This window comes from Gadus morhua, chromosome 23 (genome assembly GCF_902167405.1).
Source record: "Gadus morhua chromosome 23, gadMor3.0, whole genome shotgun sequence".
Taxonomy (NCBI): domain Eukaryota; kingdom Metazoa; phylum Chordata; class Actinopteri; order Gadiformes; family Gadidae; genus Gadus; species Gadus morhua.
Genome location: NC_044070.1, coordinates 18,730,793 through 18,746,375, shown reverse-complemented (window position 1 = coordinate 18,746,375; position 15,583 = coordinate 18,730,793). Strand labels below are relative to the sequence as shown.

The following is a 15,583-nucleotide window of genomic DNA, read 5'->3' as shown; positions in this document are numbered from 1 at the left end:
TGTTGATGAACAGTACTGAACTGTTTCAGCTTTTAATGTTTAAGTAATGGATATCTTCCATTGTTAATATATGAACTTCCCTGTATCAAGTGACACGTTGAAATGTGAGTGCTTTGGGAAATGTTTTGTGTAAGGCGTGCCCTGTAATTGTCCCTTCCAATAAAACATTAATATATGCATGGTAGAACACAAAAATACAGTCCATTTCATGTAATTCTGCTGACTCCTGATTTAGATTTTTTAATATAAAAGATGAACAAACATTACCATTAAGATATACCAGCTTTATACAAAGCATTGCATGTTTACTCCTGTCGCACTATTTTATCCTGAGGTGTCCCTTAAAATGTAATGAAATGCAGCCTACTGTTTCTTTGCAGTATTTGATAAAAGTAGTCCTCCCTAACTTTTGTTGTGCTGTTGATTTGATAAACAGCACCTAACCCTGCAGGGAGTCGTACAAAATTGATTTTGTTTATTGGGTGCCTTGGAGACAAAAAAGCACAAGGGGTGCCATGTTTTAGAAACGTTTTGCTGCCGCAGCCATAGATGCTGAAGCAGGATATGTTTACACTGACATAAGTGGATGATAAAGAGATCCCAGTCCAAACTATTCAGCTCTTCTCCAGTTCATCTCTGATCTGTGTGTTCATAGCCTGTTGAGCAGTGATCTCAACGTACTCTGAGGTCTGCTCCTCCCCATGGGGGAACACCAGGCCTGGGTTCTGCACAGCACCTCGCTTGGCAAAGTCGATCTCTCCGTAGTGGATCTCCTCTTCCACCTGCTTGTCTGACGCCTCGCATGTTGGATTCTGTGGAAGAGCATTGATACACACAAGACTTGAAAGAAGAGTGAACAAGTGGTTCCCATAGAATAATTGCAAACTGACTATGATAACATCTGAACAATATGTGTTTATTGAGATAGCTGGGTACATTATCTGTATTTTTTGAGAGCTATGATATTGTTTAAATATTGGAATTACTAAAATATGTTCACATGAAGGCTATCTTTCCCTTAGTTGGCTCCGTGAGAATGTCTGCTATGGTTGACCGCTTGTGTATGAGATGAGATATTCTAAAGAGCAGAAACGCGGCTTGGCTGAATGTGTCAATATCCCAGGGCCCAGTTGATCCCGAACGTCGTTTAAACTCCTCCTGACGTATCAGCTACATGTTTAGTGCTGTAGTCGAATTCCTCTGAATGTAGAACAAATGTATCTTACATACCAGTTGACCCTGCTTTATTCTAATCATCTTATTTTCAGCAATCCTGGGCCAAACGATTAAGAGTTAATAGTGTCCGTTGCATAATCACGTGCCTGGGACACCCAGAATCTGGGGTTTGTTTAATTAAAAAAATTGCTTTGCACAGAGGAGTGCACACACACTCCAGCGGTTATTACAAATGTTGAATTGGGAAAAAACGATGGAACGCTTGGAAGGCTTGATGGAAGAGCAGCTATCAGTCTTCTGCTTACATTTATAAGTAAAATTACTTTCTTGAAGTACAGTTATTTTGCATATTTCTCTTTGCTTGATTATTTGCTTGATTAGTCTACTTTCCTTGTAGACAATTGTATGCGTTAATTCAATCAGAATATTTGCTAAATTGTAGCAAAAATATAGAATTTTTGTCATGCATGCAAGAAGTCCTATTATTTAGTTTTTTGCAAACACATTTGAGAATGCTTAAACTAAGACGATGTACAGAAATGACTGCATCCTACAAAAATGTTAATGACATCACATCGTCCACATTGAAGTTGGTTTCTTCAATCAATTCAGTAAACTTGTTAACTTTGCCTTCTTAGGGTAAACTATTATACGTTCATAAGTGCAGGATGCGAGTACGCTGTCCACCCATTGTGTTGTTCCTACCTGTTGATGTTTCTTCAGTAGCCACCTAAAAACATGACGTGGGATCACAGGTTAGAACGGAGACGGACCCTACACAAATACTGGAAAGGTTAATCTTGATCTATATCTATAGATCTATTCAGATATAGATCTCGATATCTACAGATATTGATCTATAAATATCTAAATGTACATCTACTGATATATATATCGATAGATATAGATGTGATTTAGTGTGTGTTTTACTTACAGGACACAGATGATCAGACCAATAAAGAAGACGGTACCAAAGAATCCACCAATTATCAGAAAAACTTTCAAATCTGTAGGACATAAAACATTGTAGATCACTACAATTATCATATCCATTTGAAATTCTAGGGATATATTTGGGATATGTGTAAGTAAAGTATTGTATAGGGTCTACGGGTAGAAGTTGATTTACCGACGCTTTCACCGCTGATAGTGAGCTTAATCTCTTTTGATGTTTGGTTTCCCAAGGGATTCGTGGCCACGCAGTAGTAGATTCCTCTGTAGCTGGACACATTGAAGCTGTACAAAGATCCATCTGACACTTTCAGGGGTCCCTCCGCACTGCTCCTGAACCAGGTGAACCGGAGAACGGGGGGGTTGGCTCTGCTGGTGCACGTCAGGTTGACCACACTGCCCAGCGGCACCGTGGGGGGGCTGACGGAGGCCTGCGTATCCTTCGGGGAATCTACAGGAACACAAGATAAGTCTTCAATTTCAAGCTATGGTTCCGCTGTTGTAAAGTCTTTCTGCTTCTCAGCCGTCCCGGCTCACTGATTAGACCGTCTGCTGGTCACTCACAGGAAACGTTGAGCGTCACGACGCTCTCTGCTGTTCTGTTGCTGGGCCCGCCTGCTGGGTCGTTTACCGGATACTCCGCCAGACAGGTGAGGCGGACCCCGTCATGTTGGTCCGACAGAGTGATATTCAGCCGCCGGGTCCTGACATTAGGCTCTTGGTCTCCGTACGGTTCCAGCCGACCCTCAGGGCCTCCTGACTGGTTCCAGCTCAGGTGAGGCGGCTGGGTGGGACAGGGTGCGATGGCCCTGCAGGTGAACGTTACCCTGCTCCCCTCCGTTAGTGGTCCCTCCTGGAGGGTCTGTATGGAGGGTGCTGGGGCTGAATCTACGTGGTTGTTTTCAATAAACATTTGTATTAGGCTGAACTGTAGCTTCAATATCCACATGAATGAATGCAGCATGTTTGGTGTTGACCAGTACATTCCATATTGGGGAATAATCATGGGGACAAAGTGTGTCTCACCCCATAGTCCATAATAAGTATAAATACAATATGACACTGGCAAAAAACAATGTTAAAACATTATTTAAAGTGAAAATACAATTATGTGGTATTGATACTTAAATTCTAGGAGAAGGAGAACAAGTATTTCTACCTATTCAGGGAGTAGCCGAAAATCAAGAATGATCATAGTAACAGGGTTCCTACGCAGTATGGAAAAGTATGGAATTTAATTTGAGTAAGGAGTATGGATTTTTTTTTGTTGTTTACTATTATCTCACTTAAAAAAAAAGATATATAAATATATACAAATCAAAACAAGCTTACTAACACAACATAGCCTACCTAGTAGATGATATGAAACTATTCAAGCTGTCTTGAGAACGGTGTCTGGTTACCATTGTTAACTTTCGCTGCACGATTGTGCGACTTGATGAAGGATACCAAGTGGGAAAATAAAGCTAGATGCAAACTATGCTTGAAATAGTTAGACATCTCCAATATGGGGGAGGCGGCAAATTTAAGCCATATGCAGGGGTAAAAGCACTGTCGTCTTCGTCAAAGCATCTAGCCGTAGCCTCTCAATGTTTTTTGCCCATTTTTTAATACAATTGGTATTCAAATTGCTTAATATTGACTGAAAATCCTGTCTGAAATGTCTGAAAATTTTAGTCTGGAGAAAAATGGAATTTTGAAATGGAAAATGTGTAGGAACCCTGTAATAATATTGAAATAGGAATACAAATAATTATAATAATGACTAATCAAAAAATTGACCCCCAAACCAAAAGGGTTCTCTTACCTTTAACTGCGATTGTAAGAGGATAGCAGATGTCAGTTGCCTTGTAAGGACTGTTTTCGACTCTAAAGTAATATGTGCCAGCATAACTTGAGTTCAGCCTTGCAAAAACGGTTGTGCAGTTGTATTCACTCATGTTCCCAATGATACTTATTGGATAGATATTTTTGGTTTTGCTGTCGTTGAAAACCACACTTTCCGGATGAGGCCCAAAATCGTGGGTCGATTTTAGCCAAAAACCAATAATAGGTTGGTTTTTATGCAGCAGAGAGGGTGGTACTGCATCAAATGAACATGGAATTTGCAAACAAGTGTCGCTCAATGCCTCCATCTTGTTTGGCAAAGATGCTTTAAGGCCTGCAGCACAGGATTCCTCACCACCTGCAACACAAGCATTTTTTACACAAAATGGCCCATGACATGCATCCTTCCTGTCCCACCACACCCTCCTCTAACAGCCTGGCCACACCTCTACTAGACCGGCATCACATCCTGAGCATGGATACCGGCTTCATTTCAGAGATTGATTACATGCAGATTAGCATTTAGTCCATTAGATGTAAAACATATGACTCATTCTGGGTCCATGAAAGGGGTAGTTCAAAGTTTTGGACATCGGACCTCATTTCCAAGTGAGCCAGTTTGTTATGTATCATTGGAGACCGTTTAACACGTTTCATTCAGTCCTTCTAGTTGCAGAGATCGCTGGTGATAGGCTAGGGCAAGTCGATGGTTTCTGCTAGCCTGCCAATATAAACAGTTTTACCCACTCCACAGTACACGCATGACTATCAATGTAAATGTCTGTTGATAGAATAATGTTAGAAAGAAAACTACCCTTGCATCGCATTGCATTTAGTTTATACTTCACTATAGTTGAAAGCAGGCTACAGCAGCGGCAAACTGATATAACCTAGGCACCTACTACTACAAAATGTAATGCGTTCATTGCGATGCAAGGACAGTTTTAATTTCTAACATTCTATCAACACAGACATTAACATCGGTAGTCTGGCATTAAAATTGATTTGCCTCGGCTGCACTGTGGAGTGGGTAAAACTGTTTTTATTGGCAGGCTAGCAGAAACCGTCGACTTGCGCTAGCCTAGCACCAGCGATCCCTGCAACTAGAAGGACTGAATGAAACGTGTGGAAAATGGTCTCCAATGATAAATAACACACTGGCTCACTTGGAAATGAGGTCCAATTTCCAAAATTCTGAATTACCCCTGACAGGTCTGTTGGCGAGCCAATGCCTAAACATATTCAATACTTGGAACTAAATATTCACAATCTAACAATTGAACACCGCTCACCTGCAGCAAAGATGACGTTCAGTAGTATTTCAAACTGCATCATCGTGATGCATCTTGTGAACCTCATCTCCTACATCATGAATTCAAAGAAGTAGTCAAGGTACATTAGTTTTAGTTTTTGATGTGTCCTGGGTTAAGGTACCTACTGTACATTCCTCCTTGTTACAAATACTACAAATAACGAATATGGAAATACAGTAGGCTACTTGGAGCAACAAAAGTTACAAGAAAATGCATTAATCAGTTTATTCTAGGCCTTGAAAGAAATGTTTTAATGTTTGTTTTAATTCCTTACCGCGAGTAGTAGGCGCTTTTTCACAGCCAACGGGCAGTTTGTTCTAAAAGAAGAACAGTGTCGCACTAATGCGCTGTTAGATCTAGGTCTACTTAAATACCAAAGATACTTCCACCTTTAGTGATTGACCCTATGTGACCACTCTTTATGATCCATGCACGGCTAATAAACCTTGATTTCAGTTATTAGTAATTGTGTGTAATATTCTCCTTGAGTGAGGACTAAACTGCACTAGGTAAAGAGTTACTTTGATCAGACCTAATACTCCTGTCACTTGAACTGAAAAGGAGAACATGGCTTGTGGAAAGCAGGAAATGCTATTTACAGTATTGTGGTACTTCCTCTTCTCAACCACATATTAGCCAGATGTGGGGTTGCAGTTCTCAGGCTATTTGTAATTACAGACCAATCAGCATCTTGCCCGTATTGTCCAAGGTAGAAGAGAAGTGGATAGCAGAACAACAACATCAACTTAACAACAACATTTTTTAAACATAGTAAAATAAGAACAAGAACTCAATAAAAAAACATTTTGGGGTAAACCTCAGTGACATAAAAAGCCCTCTACAGAGGGAAAATAAAAGAAAACAAAAAGGACACAACAATCTACTTTAGACAAATGATGGTCGTATTGGTGTGATATACGTTTCCCATCTTTTCAAAAAATGTTGCAGTCTCAAAGCAAAAGTGATCCTTTCCATCTTAAAAATATCATCGATAATGTCAATCCATACCTCCACAGTAGGTTTTCCTGGTTTTAACAACCTTCTAGTAATAGCTTTTCTACTAGCAGCACTTAGGATCCAAAATAAATATTTGACTTTACAAGAAACTTTTTCTGATGTTAAGGCACCCATATATAAAGAATCAAATTTAAATTGAATGTCCGACTGAAAAATGCTTTGCATAACTTTATAAACCTCCCGCCAAAATGGAAACAATGATACACAGGACCAGAATATGTGGAAATGATTTGCTTCGAGGCACCCCCACTGTTGCCAGCATGCCGAAGAATTTGTGTAGTGCCTCTTTTGAGCTGGAACGATGAAGAACCTTACAAGGTTTTTCCAGCAAAACTCTCGCCATACAGTTGAACTGGAAGTTTTCCACTGTATCTCACATAGGTTCTCCCAATCTTCGTCCTTTAGAACAAAGTTTCCTTCATGTTCCCATTTTTGTTTTGCATACAGTGAACTACATTTTGTTTGTTGTAACCCCTTGTAGAGTCTTGAGATAAGTTTCTGGTTAGAGCCAGCAGAATAAGCATCTATAAACACTTTTAACAGAATATTATCCCAGCCTACTTGTGTACACCCATTCTGTATCTGGTCAATATATTGCCGGACCTGAAGGAATCTGTAAAAATCTCCCTTATCGAAGCCAAACTGCCTCTTCAGATTTTGAAAGCTATGCATGGTCCCCTTATGCAAAAATGTGCAATATGCTGTTAAACCTTGCGACCCCCACCTCTTAAATCTTGCGTCACATCTTTTAGGCAAAAAATCTGGATCAAATGCGCACCATCTCAAGACCTTTTCTGCATCCTTCAGGTTATTTTTGCACTATTACCTTGTTCCACATCAAGTGACAAACATATCAATGGGTTTCCCAATTCCTTTAAATTATTCAATAAGCCCTTATCCCCAATTGCAACCTGGATTGGAAATTCATTTCCAAAATGCATCGGACATATGACCCACTATGTTCTGCTCCATGTATCCAATGTTGACAACATGACTTGACATGGCTAAGCTACCAAAATAAACAAGAGGAGTAACTGCATGTTTAAGTTCAGAAGGTGCAAACGTGTGGCTAGCTACACACAGAACTACTAAAGTCATCAAGATTGAAAATGAACGAATATTTGTTGCACAGCTGAACGCTGTATCACATCATGAGCTGGCTGTTCTCAATTCACAACACGCATTCAATCAAATCTAGCCTACATCAGGCATTCTGACCAAAACTCATGCACTCCCCCCCACAATTATTCAGAGTAGGGTCTGTCTGCATCCTGCAAGACGGAGGCGTAACTTGTAGTGGGCGTAACTTGTAGTGGGCGTAACTTGTAGTAGGAGGCGTAACTTCTACTAGGAGGCGTAACTTGTACTTTTCTAAATCGCGGTCCACGCGAGATCTTTCTCTTTTCGCGGTAAAAAAAGAAGCCTTGTAAATCACGGTTCACAAGAGATCTACCTTGAAGTCGGATCTTCAGATATTCATGTCGGTAAGTAAAAAGAAGTGGATTAACAAGAATGATTTTTTTTGCTTTTGCAAGCTTAATGATCTCTAGAACTAGGGCAGACTACTTGTGGTTGTGATACTGTCTAACATTCTTTACGAAATGTTCGAACGCTTAGGCGTACTGTTTTAACGTTGGAAGAAACCCCAGCTTTCGCCCCCTCTGTGAAGTTAGTTCGCAATAGCAAACTTCAATCGTTTTTTATTCATGTGGCCTGCAGTGGCGATAACGCACAGGTGTATTCCCACAGGCTCTGAAAACAACAGTCATCAAGCCATATCTAACTTACCATTTTTAAGCAAAATCATTGAAAAAGCTGTTTATCAACAGCTAAATAACTACTGAAATCACTGGACGTGCCAAAATTGTCTTCAATTGAACGATTGCAAAGACTGAAGTAATGTTCTTTGGTGCAAGGGATTAACAATTAAATGTCAGTGCACAGCTGTTATGTTAGAAAGCACACACCAAGACCAATCCTGGTGTAGTCAGACTCAGACTTGAATTTCTAAAACCACATTAAATGCCATACTGAACTAACTGACTAAGGTGTAAATGTGAGATGCATTTTTGACTGATAGATGCTTCTGCTTAAATTATTTGGGGATTTATAAATAACATAATAAAAATGTCTGACAAAATCCTAATCCAAATGTATTGGCATTTTTAAGACTTTTGAAGGACTGATTAAATACATTTCAATACCATTTAAGGTATTATTTTAAGCATTTGTATGACTTGGATTTATTCTATACATTTGCATAGCAATTAAATGACTTACTTGTAGATGTATGAAATCAATGCTTGTTAAAAACAACAGTCATCAAGTCACTTATAAGAAAAGAACAATATAGATACATCAATCATGAACAATTATAGGCCCATATCTAACTTAAGGCAAGGCAACTTTATTTATATAGCACTTTTCATACACAAGGCAGACTCAAAGTGCTTCACATATAAACATTGTCATACAATAAAATAAAATAGTAGATAAGTAAAAGAAAACGTATGCAAAGAAATGGGTAAAATAGAAAGTTAAAAAGGCATTTTAGTATTCAAATAGAAAATAAAAGCAAAGTTAAAAAAGCCTTTTAGAAAGTGCAATGTATTTAAGATTTGGCAGAAAGCAAATATATCAACAGCTAAATAACTACCTACTTCTTAGCAATGAATCCATTCGCATATCGCCAGGAGACCGATACAAGCACTGAGGAGGTGCATTGAACAAATCAATCACTGGATGTGCCAAAATTGTCTTCAATTGAACAACGAAAAAACTGAAGTGCCGGCTACTGAGGGAAGCGCATGCACATTTAATGACATCGTTTACAGGAAGTGCGTCATTATTGGGCATCGGGACCCCCGAGCCGATCTGTCAGCCATGAGCCGAACACATCTAGTACTCACACCGGGCGCAAGAGTTATTCTCGCGCCCGTATAACTAAACTATATGATCTAGTTTAGTTATGCTCATATAATATGAGGCAAACTATTTCAGAATTCTGTATAATTGTTTTAAGTTTTCAACAATATTTCGATATCATTAGCAACAGACTGAGCTTGGCTTTTAATACAAAGAAGATGCATTCAATTGTAGCCTAGGCTATAAGAACTAAAACAATAGCCTACCGCTTTTAACGCAAATCGGATCAAGCATCAATATCAATAGAAAAAATAAAGCATTCAAGAAAGGTTTTGGGTGGGCCTGTTGAACAGTGGGTGGTCCTAGGTCCGTCAGGGCCACCCATAACGCAGTGCCTGCTTCCTATACCGGTTGCTGTGTAGAAGGTTTCTCCAGGAACCACCTATAAACATGAGGTGGGATCACGGGTTAGAACTGAGACGGACCCAGCACACATGCTGGTAAGGTTCATCTTGATTCATCATTGTTCAAGCTAAATTGTGTGTGTGTGTTTTACTTACAGGACAGAGATGATCAGACCAATAAAGAAGACGATACCGATTAAGAATCTCACTATCAGAGGGACATTCAATCCTGGAGGGGACAAATCATGGTAGATCACATAGTCATATCCATTTAGAGATTGTAGTATATTGGGATATGTGTAGAAGTTGATTTACCAACGCTTTCACCGCTGATGGTGAGCTTAATCTCTTTTGATGTTTGGTTTCCCAAGGGATTCATGGCCACACAGTAGTATATTTCTCTGTAGCTGGACACATTGAAGCTGTACAAAGGTCCATCTGACACGTTCAGGGGTCCCTCCGCACTGCTCCTGAACCAGGTGAACCGGAGAACGGGGGGGTTGGCTCTGCTGGTGCACGTCAGGTTGACCACACTGCCCAGCGACACCGTGGGGGGACTGACGGAGGCCTGGGTATCCTTCGGGGAATCTACAGGAACACAAGATAAGTCTTCAATTTCAAACTGGTTCCGCTGTTGACGGATTTGAATGCAGTATGTAAACGCTTTCCGCTTCTCAGCCGCCCCGGCTCACTGATTGGACCGTCTGCTGGTCACTCACAGGAAACGTTGAGCGTCACGACGCTCTCTGCTGTTTTGATGCTGGGCCCGCCAGCTGGGCCGTTTACCGGATACTCCGCCAGACAGGTGAGGCGGACCCCGTCATGTCGGTCCGACAGAGTGATATTCAGCCGCCGGGTCCTGACGTTAGGCTCTTGGTCTCCGTGCGGTTCCGGCCGGCCCTCAGGGCCTCCTGACTGGTTCCAGCTCAGGTGAGGCGGCTGGGTGGGACAGGGTGCGATGGCCCTGCAGGTGAACGTTACCCTGCTCCCCTCCGTTAGTGGTCTCTCCAGGAGGGTCTGTATGGAGGGTGCTGGGGCTGAATCTACGTTGTTGTTTTCAAGAAACATTTGAATTAGGCTGAACTGTAGGTTTAATATCCACATGAATGAATGCAGCATGTTCAGTGTTGACCAGTACAGGGGAGAATAATCATGGGGAGGAAAATGAATTGTGCCACAATCCAAAGTCCATAATAAGTATTATTACAATATGTCACTGGCATAAAACATTGTTAAAACATTCTTTAAAGGGAAACTACAATTATGTGGTATCGATACCTAAATTATAGACAAGGAGAAAAAGGTTACCTATTCAGGAAGTAGGCAAAAATTAAGAATGATCATAATAACAGGGTTCCTACGCAGTATGGAAAAGTATGGAATTTATTTTGAGTAATTTCCATGTCTGGATAATAAGGGTGTGCATTGGCACTGCCCTCACGATTCGATTGGATTACGATTCACCAGATAACGATTCGATTCAATTCTACGATGCATTGCGATGCATCAAAATTCTACTGCACACAATAAGGCAAATTTGTTCACCTTCCACTCCCAAACCTACTGCCATTAAATGCCAGGCTTTGTCCTTTCTGACATTATCCTTATAAAAAGGATGATAGATTTCATAAATTATTTAATGTTGCTCCACTTCGACAATCAGTCTCTCGTCGTCCATGTTGCTGACCATTTGAGAACCTTTGATCGACTGCTGACCTGGTGCCACTGGTCATGACGTTTGTGTTTTATTTTGAAAATTGACCGGATGCTCTATGGCTTTTACCTTTTCACTTCCTGCCCCCGATCTGCTCTGTTGAAATTGACGCGGTTCAGCAACGGTTCGCGTCAACAATAGAAGTGCTACGGAATGGTAGCGCTGCGGTGCTGCGCGCCGCTCCTGGGACGCTGCTGAGCCGGTGGAAATGGTTTCATTGATTAGAGTGGCAGCGATCAGCAGCGGTGACCACGGCGCAGCCGTTCCGCAGCGCTTACGTCCCCGGTGGAAATCAGGCTAGTGTTGTCGTCGTTGCTAGCTAGCGCCGCCGCTTAGCATGTACTTCACAACTCTATTGTCCACTCGAGGCCCGAAAATATACAGCGACATAAGCGATTATGGCACGTTGACGCATCGATACTGAATCGTGCATGCCCCGCATTGCGATGCATCGCCGAATCGATTATTGTTGACACCCCTGCTGGATCAGTATAGAAATTAAAGAGTATGGAAAAAATTGTTGGGTTGTTTACAGACTATTATCTCACTTTGTAAAATAAAATATATGAATACATACAAATCATAACAAGCTTACTAACACAACATAGCCTACCTGTCGATGATATGAAACTAATCAAGCTGTCTTGAGAACGTTGTCTGGTTACCATGGTTAACTTTCACTGCACGACTTTGCGACTTGATGAAGGATTGAAATAGTTTGACATCTCCAACATGGGGGATTCGTCAAATTTAAGCCATATGCAGGGGTAAAAGCACTGTCGTCTTCGTCAAAGCATCTAGCGGTAGCCTCTCAATGTTTTCTGCCGATTTTTTAAGATATAAGCCTCTAACAATTGGTATTCAGATGCTTAATATTGACTGAAAATCCTGTCTGAAACGTCTTAAAATTTGAGTGTGGAGAAGTTTGGAATTTTGAAATGGAAAATGTGTAGGAACCCTGTAATAATATTGAAATAGGAATAAAAATAATTATAATAATGACTAATCAAAAAATTGACCCCCAAACCAAAAAGGGTTCTCTTACCTTTAACAATGATTGTAAGAGGAGAGCAGAAGTCAGTTGCCTTGAAAGGGCTGTTTTCGACTCTAAAGTAATATGTGCCAGCATAACTTGAGTTCAGCCTTGCAAAAACGGTTGTGCAGTTGTATTCACTCATGTTCCCAATGATACTTATTCGATAGATATTTTGGGTTTTGCTGCTGTTGAAAACCACACTTTCTGGATGAGGCCCAAAATCGTAGGTCGATTTTAGCCATAAACCAATAAAAGGTTGGTTTTTATGCAGTAGAGAGGGTGGTACTGCATCAAATGAACATGGAATTTGCAAACAAGTGTCGCTCAATGCCTCCATCTTGTTTGGCAAAGATGCTTTAAGGCCTGCAGCACAGGATTCCTCACCACCTGCAACACAAGCATTTTTTACACAAAATGGCCCATGACATGCATCCTTCCTGTCCCACCACACCCTCCTCTAACAGCCTGGCCACACCTCCTCTACTAGACCGGCATAACATCCTGAGCATGGATACCGGCTTCATTTCAGAGATTGATTACATGCAGATTAGCATTTAGTCCATTAGATGTAAAACATATGACTCATTCTGGGTCCATGAAAGGGGTAGTTCAAAGTTTTGGACATCGGACCTCATTTCCAAGTGGGCCAGTTTGTTATGTATCTTTGGAGACCGTTTAACACGTTTCATTCAGTCCTTCTAGTTGCAGAGATCGCTGGTGATAGGCTAGGGCAAGTCGATGGTTTCTGCTAGCCTGCCAATATAAACAGTTTTACCCACTCCACAGTACACGCATGACTATCAATGTAAATGTCTGTTGATAGAATAATGTTAGAAAGAAAACTACCCTTGCATCGCATTGCATTTAGTTTATACTTCACTATAGTTGAAAGCAGGCTACGGCAGCGGCAAACTGATATATCCTAGGCACCTACTACTACAAAATGTAATGCGTTCATTGCGATGCAAGGGCAGTTTTAATTTCTAACATAATTCTATCAACACAGACATTAACATCGGTAGTCTGGCATTAAAATTGATTTGCCTCGGCTGCACTGTGGAGTGGGTAAAACAGTTTTTATTGGCAGGCTAGCAGAAACCGTCGACTTGCGCTAGCCTAGCACCAGCGATCCCTGCAACTAGAAGGACTGAATGAAACGTGTGGAAAATGGTCTCCAATGATAAATAACACACTGGCTCACTTGGAAATGAGGTCCAATTTCCAAAATTCTGAATTGCCCCTGACAGGTCTGTTGGCGAGCCAATGCCTAAACATATTCAATACTTGGAACTAAATATTCACAATATAACAATTGAACACCGCTCACCTGCAGCAAAGATGACGTTCAGTAGTATTTCAAACTGCATCATCGTGATGCATCTTGTGAACCTCATCTCCTACATCATGAATTCAAAGAAGTAGTCAAGGTACATTAGTTTTAGTTTTTGATGTGTCCTGGGTTAAGGTACCTACTGTACATTCCTCCTTGTTACAAATACAACAAATAACGAATATGGAAATACAGTAGGCTACTTGGAGCAACAAAAGTTACAAGAAAATGCATTAATCAGTTTATTCTAGGCCTTTAAAGAAATGTTTTAATGTTTGTTTTAATTCCTTACCGTGAGCAGTAGGCGCTTTTTCACAGCCAACGGGCAGTTTGTTCTAAAAGAAGAACTGTGTCGCACTAATGCGCTGTTAGATCTAGGTCTACTTAAATACCAAAGATACTTCCACCTTTAGTGATTCAATACCAAAGATACTTCCACCTTTAGTGATTGACCCTATGTGACCACTCTTTATGATCCATGCACGGCTAATAAACCTTGATGTCAGTTATTAGTAAATGTGTGTAATATTCTCCTTGAGTGAGGACTTCACTGCACTAAGTAAAGAGTTACTTTGATCAGACCTAATTCTCCTGTCCCTTGAACTTATAAGGAGAACATGGCTTGTGGAAAGCAGGAAATGCTATTTACAGCATTGTGGTACTTCCTCTTCTCAACCACATTTAAGCCAGATGAGTAGTTGCAGTTCTCAGGCTATTTGTAATTACAGACCAATCAGCATCTTGCCCATAGTGTCCAAGGTAGCAGAGAAGTAGATAGCAGAACAACTTAATTTCCTTTTAAACAACAGCTCCTTCTCACTGCATCCCATGCAATTTGGTTTCAGAGCCAATCATTCTACATACACTGCCAACTGCCTCTTACTTGAAAACGTTAAGTCTATGAGGGACATGGGAGGTACTGTTGGGGCTGTTTTCTTGGACCTGAGAAAAGCATTTGAAAGAATAAATCATAAGGTATTCATTGCCAAACTCTCCTCGTTCAATTTCTCCAACAACACCCTCAATTGGTCAAATTCATATTTAAAGAACAGAACTCAGTGTGTGACTGCGCCATAAAAAATTGACTGCGCTGGATACACTAAATGGTGTACCACAAGGATCTATACGAGGTCCACTCTTGTTCAGTCTTTACATAAATGACTTGCCCTCTGTATGCTCTGATGTAGAGATTCAGCTTTATGCTGATGACGCTGTGATTTATACACATGGCAGTAATAAACTTCAGGCTGCAGCAAAACTCACCAATGCACTGAATCGCTTCTCAACTTGGCTAATTCAATCAAGCCTTCAACTAAATGCATCAAAAACAATCAGCATGTTTTTCTCAAAAAAAAAATTCTGAGTTCAACTACCTAGGCCTCCTAATCAACTCTCAACTTTCCTTTAAATCTCATGTAATAAAAGTTGGTCACAGGGTTAAGTTCATCTTATCGAACTTTGGCTTTATTAGAAATTCAATGATGCAGCCAAATTATATGTATGCATGCTATGATATTGTCACATTATTATTTTTATTTTTTGGATTTTCCATACATTACAGTCAATAACAATACATATCATGCTTCTCACAAAGCCATCTGTAGATGTAAATAGCCCACAGAAAAGTATCACAGGTTCAATAAGCAGTACAAAAGTTAGCAGGGACCCAATAGGACCTCATACATATACTGTAATATATCCACATAAGCATTTTTTAAATATAGTAAAATAAGAACAAGAACTCAATAAACAAACATTTTGGGGTAAACCTCAGTGACATAAAAAGCCCTCTACAGAGGGAAAATAAAAGAAAACAAAAAGGACACAACAATCTACTTTAGACAAATGATGGTCGTATTGGTGTGATATACGTTACCCATCTTTCCCATCTTTTCACAAAACTGTTGCAGTCTCAAAGCAAAAGTGATCCTTTCCATCTTAAAAATATCA

General features: G+C 40.4%; 2 protein-coding genes across 3 annotated transcripts in view; both read right to left on the bottom strand.

The window, feature by feature from the left end:
• Positions 1–524: 524 nt before the first annotated feature.
• Positions 525–14,105, bottom strand: LOC115537199 (sialic acid-binding Ig-like lectin 13). The gene is made up of 9 exons (XM_030348924.1): positions 14,041–14,105; positions 5,542–5,656; positions 5,247–5,316; positions 3,935–4,312; positions 2,692–3,015; positions 2,306–2,578; positions 2,111–2,183; positions 1,882–1,906; positions 525–812 (listed from the first exon to the last, which is right to left on the bottom strand). The coding sequence occupies exons 3-9, from the start codon at positions 5,311–5,313 to the stop codon at positions 615–617; spliced, it is 1,338 nt and encodes a 445-aa protein (XP_030204784.1). The 5' UTR covers positions 5,314–5,316; positions 5,542–5,656; positions 14,041–14,105; the 3' UTR covers positions 525–614.
• The window catches only part of LOC115537203 (Schwann cell myelin protein-like), a 39,923-nt gene continuing 33,674 nt past the window's right edge, over positions 9,335–15,583 (bottom strand). The window contains exons 1-8 of one of the 2 annotated variants that reach the window (XM_030348930.1): positions 14,073–14,133; positions 13,926–14,040; positions 13,631–13,700; positions 12,313–12,690; positions 10,273–10,596; positions 9,869–10,141; positions 9,710–9,782; positions 9,469–9,591 (exon numbers count right to left, since the gene is read on the bottom strand). In XM_030348930.1, the coding sequence (XP_030204790.1) occupies positions 9,552–9,591; positions 9,710–9,782; positions 9,869–10,141; positions 10,273–10,596; positions 12,313–12,690; positions 13,631–13,697 (1,155 nt within the window). In that variant the 5' untranslated portion in view covers positions 13,698–13,700; positions 13,926–14,040; positions 14,073–14,133 and the 3' untranslated portion in view covers positions 9,469–9,551. Of the gene's footprint in view, positions 9,592–9,709; positions 9,783–9,868; positions 10,142–10,272; positions 10,597–12,312; positions 12,691–13,630; positions 13,701–13,925; positions 14,041–14,072; positions 14,134–15,583 lie in introns of those variants that run through there. The other variant, XM_030348931.1, reaches the window with a different exon arrangement.

Coding starts and splice junctions, on each gene's coding strand:
- LOC115537199 (XM_030348924.1), bottom strand. CDS start 5,313: ATGAGGTTCACAAGATGCATCACGATGATGCAGTTTGAAATACTACTG. Junction 2,579..2,691: donor CGTGACGCTCAACGTTTCCT/GTGAGTGACCAG, acceptor GTGTTCCTGTAG/ATTCCCCGAAGGATACGCAG. Junction 813..1,881: donor TACTGAAGAAACATCAACAG/GTAGGAACAACA, acceptor GCTCTTCCACAG/AATCCAACATGCGAGGCGTC.